The sequence below is a fragment of the Esox lucius genome, chromosome 11 (genome assembly GCF_011004845.1).
Source record: "Esox lucius isolate fEsoLuc1 chromosome 11, fEsoLuc1.pri, whole genome shotgun sequence".
Classification (NCBI taxonomy): domain Eukaryota; kingdom Metazoa; phylum Chordata; class Actinopteri; order Esociformes; family Esocidae; genus Esox; species Esox lucius.
This window is the reverse complement of record NC_047579.1, coordinates 4,798,969-4,807,913: the sequence shown is the minus strand read 5'-3', so window position 1 is coordinate 4,807,913 and position 8,945 is coordinate 4,798,969. Positions and strand designations below refer to the sequence as shown.

Below are 8,945 nucleotides of genomic sequence, written 5' to 3'. Positions count from 1 at the left end.
CTGGGATGGACTACAGGACAATAGGCAAGCAGCTGGGTGAGAAGACAACAACTGTTGTTGCAATTATTTGAAAATGGAAGAAGTTCAAGATGATGGTCAGTCTCCCTCGGTCTGGGACTCCTTGCAAGATATCACCTCGTGGGGCATCAGTGATCATGAGGAAGGTAAGGGATCAGCCCAGAACTACACGGCAGGACCTGGTCAATGACCTGCAGACAGCTGGGACCACAGTATCAAAGAAAACCATTAGTAACACACTACGCTGTCATGGATTAAAATCCTGCAGCGCACACAACGTCCCCCTGCTCAAGCCAGCACGTGTCCAGGCCCGTCTGAAGTTTGCCAAAGACCATCTGGATTATCCAGAGGAGGAATGGGAGAAGGTCATGTGGTCTGATGAGACAAAAATACACACGACAGCAACGATGGCTGAAAAGCACACAACTACACCAACTTTCCTTCACGCTGCATTTTTTTGTTTATGTCCCTGTAGGTATGCAGAGTTCAAAGTTAAATTGTATAACTATGGCAAATCCAACTATAATATATGTATTGTATTTTTTTCCTATAATGTATTGACGTTGTTAATTAATGAGGGTTTGATTAGTTGACAAGATGAACGCTGTTCATTGGTCGACATGGGCGGCATGCGCTCAAAAAAAAAGCAGATTAGAACTTCGTGCGCCTCTACCCGCGAGCAAGCGTGCATATCGCACACCACGCCGCTCGCAAAACTTCTTGCGGTTTGCTGCCCATCGCCCAACTCCAATAGAAAGTCTCTGAGACCTTCACCTCCACCGTGGCCCGTGTGCAGGCACCTAACGGTGGATGTCCACTGGTCCAGCGCGCCCTCTGTCTCAGACGAAATACAATTGAGCTGTCTATAAGCAGCCATCTGGGGCAAGGCGGCGCGTTTGCAGACGACGTGCACCGTAAGTTGCTCGAACTTTTGAGCGACCGCTGCCCATGTCGACCAATGAACAGCATTCATCTTGTCAACCAATCAAACCCGCATTCATTGACCGATATATGAGAGGAAAAATGAGGACAAATATATTGTTGTCGGATTTCCAGTTTTTATACAATTTAACTTTGCACTCTGCAGACCTACACAGACATAAACCAGAAGGAACGTTGGTGCAGTTGTGCTTATCAGGTGGGTGTTAGCCTATATATTATTAGCCTATATATTATGGACACAAGTCGGTTGAAATAATCACGAGTCGCGGGTTGCATTTTTTTGGGCTTGTTTTAAAAGGTTTGGTCGCTTGTTATGAACATCTGACAAGCGACTTCGTTTATTTACATTAATGGTCGCTACTCTAAATTAATTGATTGACAATGTCTGCTACAGCCTCATAATATACGTGGTGTAATTCGCTATACTACAAATCCCCACTTGGATCTTTCCTGCCCTCCTCTTCCTCCCATGGTCGAATTCCAAGCGATGTTACAAGTTTCAACGTTTATTTGTCATGGCACCCGACAACTACGTAGTGAGATTTAAGAAGAATGTATAAGCAAAAATATAGCCAAACCCCCCTCCAATTATCATTGGGAAATACTAAATGTATACAATTGTAAATATGTGTGTCTAATATGCATTGACTAACATCTAAAGAAATTAACTGCAGACCCGTTTTTCACGAGCGCATCCAAACGTAATCACGCCACGAAGAACGCAAAAAATGCAGGGCGGAGGAAGGAGGGGCTTATTTATGATTTAACAAACATGTCTGGTTACGAAGTGTCGGTACAGCAGCTCAATGATTTGTGTGCGAACAGTGAAGGTTGCTACCAAATGCCAACACACGATGTCGACGAGGTGTTCCCTCGAATATATGTTGGAAACGCGTAAGTTTAAGAGACCATTTTCTGTGTTTAGAAACATTGTTTCAATAGGACACCGCGCGATTCTTGTAGGCAGAAACACCAGGTCAGAAAGAAAAGCCAGAATCTTATCACCATAACACAATTTTTCACTTAGACAACTAGCGAGGTGACATATAGACCGGGTGGCAGGCAATTGTAAGTGTGCTGTAGTGGCTGGGTTAAACAGATATCTCAGTAACGCACAACGCATGTTTCTTGACCGAAAGTCAGCGAAATTGTGAAAATACAGCACCACACTATGTAACCACATTACCTCTGACCAAGCTCACTGCATTACTTCTACATACGATTACCAATTTGGTATGTGTATTCAACATTATCTCTATTAGATTAAATATATTTTATATACGTATTCTACATGTCAACAGAGAAAAATATCCCTTCCATGATCTGGAGATTAGGTAATTTGTCTTACACACTAAAACTAGAGAATTGTTTTAATTACATCTTTTTGAATTGAGAAATTATAGTGCCACAAAGTAAGGATAATGTAAAATTGCACATTTTGGGATGTCGTCATCATCAAGGGTACATGATATCATTAAAAGATTCAGGGAGTCCTAAGGAATCTCTATGCCTGGGACAAGGCTGAAAAACAGTATTGGATGGCTGTGATCTTCGGGCCCTCAGGCGGCACTGCATTTAAAACAGACATGATTCTGTAGTGAAAATCCCTCCTTGGCCTCAGAAACACTTCCAAAAACCGTTGTCTGTGAACACAGTATGTCACTGCATCCACAAATGCAAGTTAAACGCTACCATGCAAAGAAGGAACCATATATTAACAAGATCCAGAAATGCTGCTGCCTTCTCTGGGCCCAAGCTCATTCAAGATGGACTGAGGCGCAGTGGAAAACTGTCATGTGGTCTGATGAATCAAAATGTGAAATAGTTTTTGGGAGTCATGGACAACGCATCATCCAGGCTTTGCATATTTCAGCAAGACAATGCCAAACCACATTCTGCACACATTACAACATCTCTGTAGTAAAAAAGTCTGGGTGCTAGATTGGCCTGCCTGCAGTCCAGACCTGTCACCCGTTGATAACATTTGGCATATTATGAAATGAAAAACATGACAATGTAGACCCCGAACTGTTGAGCAGCTGAAATCCTATATCAAGCAAGACTGGGTAAATATGTCAGTTTCAAAACTACAGCAATTGGTCTCCTCAGTTCTCAAACACTTAGTGTTGTTGAAAGAAGAGGTGATGCAACACTGTGGTAAACATGCCCCTGTCCCAACTTTTCTGCTGGCGTCAAAGTGAGCATGTGTTTTCCAAGAAACAATAGAATTTCTAAGTTTTGACATTTGGCATGTTGTCTTTTTACTATTTTCAGTTTGAATATAGGGTTTAAATGATTTGCACATCACTGCACTCTGTTTTTCTTTACATTTTACACAGCGTCCCAACTGTTTAGGAAAAAGTGTTGTAAAAATAATGATTTCTATGTCATTATAGTTGTTAATTTGCTTGTCCCCATTAGCTTTGGTGAGGGATTGTTATTCCAACCACATTATATCCCCCCCCCCCCCACTGTTTGTGTATAAGGGATACTTTAATTCATCCCAGCTATACAGTACAATTGCAGATTTGTCCCAGTTATGACTTCTACTTTATCCTTTAGGTCTGTTGCCATGAACAAGATGCGTTTAAAGAAACTAGGTATCACCCATGTCCTGAACGCAGCAGAGGGGAAATCCTTAATGCATGTCGACACCAACGCCGAGTTCTATGCCGGCACGGGCATCACATATCACGGCATGCCCGCCAGCGACACGGACCACTTCAATCTCAGCATCTACTTTGAGGAGGGGTCTGATTTTATTGAGAAGGCCCTGGCACACAACGATGGGAAAGGTATGACAAAAAGGGAAAATGTATGCCTGAATTAGTGAGGATGGTGGACGGAAACGTGGCAATATGCTGTTTTGACACCTTTTTTTCTTTCAAGGTAACAAGGTACACTGATGAGCCAAATCATTATGACCACCTGCCTAAAATGCTGTTGGTCCTCCGCGTGCCACCAAAACAATGCCGACCCACCATGGCATGGACTCTACAAGACCCCTGATGGTGTCCTTTGATATCTGGCACCACGACATTAGCAGAAGATCCTTCAAGTCCTGTAAGTTGGGAGGTGGAGCCGCTGTGGATCGGACTAGTTGGTCCAGCACATCCCACAGATGCTTAATCGGATTGAGATCTGGGGAATTTTGAAAACCAGGGCAACACCTTGAACTCTTCATCATGTTCCTCAAAGCATTCCCGAATAATGTGTGCTGTGGCAGGGCGCATTATCCTGCTGAATGAGGCCACTGCCATTACGGAATACCATTGCCATGAAGGGGTCTACCTGGTAGGTGGCATGTGTCAAAGTAACATCCACATGAATGCCCAGAAACAGGGTTTCCCAGCAGAACATTGGCCAAAGCATCACACAACCTCGCTTGTCTTTCCACAGTGCGTCCTGGTGCCATCATTTCGCCAGGTAAATAGTGCACACGTACACAGCCATTCATGTGATGTAACAGCAAACCTGATTCATCGGACCAGGCCACCTTCTGCTACTCCTACACTCGCATGCCCATTGTAGGCACTTTTGACGGTGGACAGGGGTCATCATGGGCACTCTGACCGGTCTGAGGCTATGCCGTCCCATACACAGCAGGGGGTGATGCACTGTATGTTGTGACACATTCCTCCTTGAACCATCATTAAATATTTGCCACAGTAGATCTACCTAGACCATGAGATGTCCTATTGTTAGATGATCAGCGTTTCTGGCCTCAACTGTGAGTGGTCATAATGTTTTCGCTCATCAGTGTATAACAGTGCCTAACTGTACATTACTTCACCGCTTTAAGATGGCAAACGTGTTCACGTGGTCTAATGGGTCTGAATCTGTTTCAGCATAAATACAAACTTGTAGGAACGGTGAGTCCTCTGCAGAATTGCAAAGCAATTTAGGCCTTCTTCATGTTACATCTTTTTCATACAATCCTGAGGTGTAGAGACCTTTTGCCTCTCTGGTGCTTGACTGGGAGTAACCTTCTTTACTGCCTCTGTTTGACAAAACAAAAGGGAATGTCCAGAGGTGGAATTAGTGATCTCAAGTTGTTTCCAGTTTATTATATAATGATACAAAAATAAACAAAAGTGAAAGCAAAATGATGACACAACAAACAAAATGAAAACAGATGTAAGAAGCTGTAGCCTCCAATCCACAACACTTGGCTTTCCCCTGGCCAGGTAATGTATCCTTCCCCTGGCCAGGTAATGTATCCTTCCCCTGGCCAGGTAATGTATCCTTCCCCTGGCACATTCTCCTCCAGGCCTCTAGAGGGGGTGGAACTGAACAACAGAAGATTAGATTTGGCTCCGAAAGGAGGCCTTACAATTTCTCCCCATTGTAAATATGCAACACAGGGAGTAACTTAATGGCGTGCTGAACTATTAATGGTATATTGTGCCCATTCTCTTTGATCATTATATCTTCGTATCTCAGGGAAAGTGTACGTCCACTGCAGAGAGGGTTACAGCCGCTCCCCGACGCTGGTCATTGCCTACCTGATGCTGAGCTGTGGGATGGATGTTCGCACCGCCTTGGCCACAGTGCGACAGAAGAGAGAGATCGGTCCTAACGATGGCTTTCTACGCCAGCTGTGTCACCTCAACGAGACGCTGGCTGCCAAAGGAAAGTGATGCTTTCCGCAGCTTTTTCTTTTTCTCCTGTGAAGCATAATGCATTACAAACAATGTTCTTTGAACCTTCTAGTACTTTACCTTCTAGTACTTTTCAAAGCCACAAACCTAAAAGTCCTGTCAATTAAGTGTTCCATTTTATTGTATAAAGTATTTTTTTTTGCTGCAGTTAAAGTTCTTATACAGATGTCCAGCATAAAACCCCAAAGAGCTAACAACAACAAGAAATGAATGCACAGTGGCTGGGAAAAAGTTCCCAGGTATTCAGAACACCTGGAAAGTATCTTCCAGTTAATTTACTGTACATGTACACAGACACACACATAGAGACACGCAACCTCTTACTGATAACTGTGTCTTGTGGGCTAGACTGTTTCTTTAATTATGGCCTGTCTTGTGATCACCATCCAGAAACGCACTGTTGAATCCTCCCAGTGAGGAATAAGGCTGTTAACATCCCTCCATAGCCACGGGAGGTGGTGGGGCTGGAGGTGCTGCTCTGCCTCTGTGTTTCCTACAATTCCTTTTTTGTCTTGGTGTTTAGGGGTACATTTATAAATAGTTTACATTCAGATGCACAATGTTACACACTTCATGGAAATGTTGTTACTGTTTACATGCGGCCAAATATTTTACGATAATTGTGCTATGTTCTTACACTCGCACAAATGCATACACAGAGCACATGACGACTGAACTAAGACCCCTGACCTGTCATTTGTTTCTTAATTCAGTGTTTGAGATCACAGGTTGCGAGTTACCATATTAATATGCATCCAAATCACTGTACTGAGATTAGATTCAACTTTATTGTCATTGAACAGTACAAGTACAGTGCGATGAAATGCAATTAGCTTTTAACCAGAAGTGCAAATAGAGGAGGGCAGAAAATAAGTACTTACAAGTATTACGCATGTGTATATTACCAGTGGAATGTATAGATGTGCAATGAAGGCAAATGCAGTACAAATGGCAATACTAAATATGCAGTTAAGGCAAATAGAGGGCAATAGATGTACAAGTATTAAATATAGACTATGTTACAAGTGTGGTAATAGTTGTTCGGGTACAAACTGCAAATTCTAAATGGCATTCTAGATATGCAGATGAGGCAAATTGAAGGAGTAAAGTAGTATGTGCAACCGGAATGCAGAGAGGTTAGCAATGAGATCCATGAGGTAGACATGCGTATGTAACAACTGTAAAAATGCAAGCACGATGGCAATTCTGCATGTGCAACTGAAATGCAGGAATAGCAGCGGTGAGGTTCCTGAGGGACACATGTACCTGTAACAACTGAAAATGTCTGTTATCAGGCTTTGCAAGACAGTGTCGGAGTAGTACAAGGGAGTTGTGCAACAAAGTCTCTGAAAGGCAGGGGGGGGGTGGTATGGTAAGTGATGGGTCACAGTGTTCTCTGGGTTACAGAGTAGAGCAGGGTTACTTAGTAGAAGGGAAGAAACTGTTCCTGAGCCTGTTGGTGCGGGATCGGAGAGACCTGCCTGATAGTAGGAGGGCAACAGTTGGTGTCATGGATGTGAAGGGTCCCTGATGATCCCACGTGCCCTGTGCAGATACTGCTTGCACTGGAGGTCTGCGGTGGCATGAAGCTGGGCACTAGTGATGTGCTGGGTGGTTTTCATTACCTGTTGCAGGGCCTATGGGCTATGGAGCAGCTGCTAAACCACACTATGTTGGAGTTTGTCATAATACTCTCGATTGTGCAGCGGTAAAAGTTCACAAGGATCTTGGGGGACAGGTGGGCTTTCTTTAGCAATCTCAAAAGGCGCTGCTGCGCCTTTTTGACCTGGGCTGAGATGTTGAGGGACCAGGAGAGTTCCTCGGAGATGTGGACAGGAATTTTAAGCTTGTCACATGCTCCACCTCTACCATCGATGAGAACTGGGGCATGACTGCAGCCTTAAGACTTCATTATGATGACACTGACAGAATATGATCTTTTATTCAATTAACCCTTTGTTGTATAAGATGTATGGTTAGCCTGCTTTCTTGCTGTTTTAATTTGTGCATAAAACATGATAAAAAAAAAACATAAATTGTCTTTCCTCTATTTCTGAGTCATTATACAAAGTATGTATCAATTGCTGAGGCAGAGTTCTTCCTCTGTCCAATGTCTGTGTTCTTTTGCCCATCTTAAAATGTTCCTTTTATTGGCCAGTCTGCCTGGAATGCCAGCATCCCAGAGTTGCTTCTTCACTTTTGTCATTGACACTGGTGTTTTGTGGGTACTATTTATTCAGGTTACCAGTTGAGGACCTGTGTGGTGTCTGTTTCCCAGACTAGACACTAATTAATTATTGTCAAGAGGACAATTAGTAATTGAGCTCTTGCTCAGTTGTGCACTGGAAAATTCCACTCTTTCTGTTCTGTTTAGAGCCAGTTAGTGCTATTCTGTGGAGTAGGACACAACATTGTATGAGGTCTTCAGATTCAGAAGAAAGAAATATTTGTTTCTGGTCATTTTGAGCCTGTAATGAAACCCAAACTGCTGCTGAAGAAACTGAACTAGTGTAAAGTCCAGTTTTATTGCTTCCCGTTTTCAGTTGTGCTAACATACACTGCTTAAAAAAATTAAGGGAACCCTTAAATCACACATCGGGTCTCAAATGAAATAAAGATCAATATCTTTACTGAACTTTGTGTAATTTGTTGGGAAAGAAATGGATGTAAAAACGGTCAATGGAAACCTAAACTATTAACTGTTTGAGGGCTTGATTCAAATCAAAATCAAGGTAAACAATTGAAATCACAGGCTGGTCAAACTTGTGTGAATGTCATGACGTCAACTCATAATGTGACTGAGTTGTGTGTATGGCCCCACGTGCCTGTGGGCACTCCCAACAACGTCTGGGCATGCTCCTGATGAGACGGTGGATGGTGTTCTGGGGGATCTCCTCCCAGACCTGGATCAGGGCATCAGTGAGCTCCTGGACAGTCTGTGGTGCTACTTGGTGGCGTTGGATGCACCGATACATAACGTCCCAGAGGTTCTCAGTTGGATTCAGGTTTGGGGAATTAACCAGGAACTGCCTGCACACTCTGTCCAGGCATTGTCCTGCACCAGGAGGACCCCAAGGAAAGAATTGTTGAACACATAATAACAAACTTTGTGTCTTTGAATGTTTGTAGACTTAGTTTTTATTATTTAAACTTTTATTTTGTTGAATATGTTATGTACACATTATTGAATGGATATTAGATTCATCCTTGTTACCTGGCGTCTCCTGTGGCCATATTCGCCTCCTAAGCCCAGGGCTAAGCAAGTGTTCACACTTGCATATTTTGAAGTGGTATAGCACCAACCTTGGCCTAGGGAGGGGGTCG

General features: G+C 43.2%; 1 protein-coding gene across 1 annotated transcript; it reads left to right on the top strand.

Moving 5' to 3' along the window:
* Nucleotides 1–1,704: 1,704 nt before the first annotated feature.
* Nucleotides 1,705–8,185, top strand: LOC105028432 (dual specificity protein phosphatase 3). The gene is made up of 3 exons (XM_010901183.3): nt 1,705–1,854; nt 3,523–3,755; nt 5,404–8,185. The coding sequence occupies exons 1-3, from the start codon at nt 1,733–1,735 to the stop codon at nt 5,598–5,600; spliced, it is 552 nt and encodes a 183-aa protein (XP_010899485.2). The 5' UTR covers nt 1,705–1,732; the 3' UTR covers nt 5,601–8,185.
* Nucleotides 8,186–8,945: the final 760 nt, after the last annotated feature.

What these genes read in the sequence shown, in the direction of transcription:
- LOC105028432 (XM_010901183.3), top strand. Translation starts at nt 1,733, where the DNA reads ATGTCTGGTTACGAAGTGTCGGTACAGCAGCTCAATGATTTGTGTGCG. An exon ending in CGAATATATGTTGGAAACGC is followed by an intron (nt 1,855 to 3,522) that starts GTAAGTTTAAGA and finishes TTTATCCTTTAG; the next exon opens with GTCTGTTGCCATGAACAAGA. An exon ending in GGCACACAACGATGGGAAAG is followed by an intron (nt 3,756 to 5,403) that starts GTATGACAAAAA and finishes TTCGTATCTCAG; the next exon opens with GGAAAGTGTACGTCCACTGC.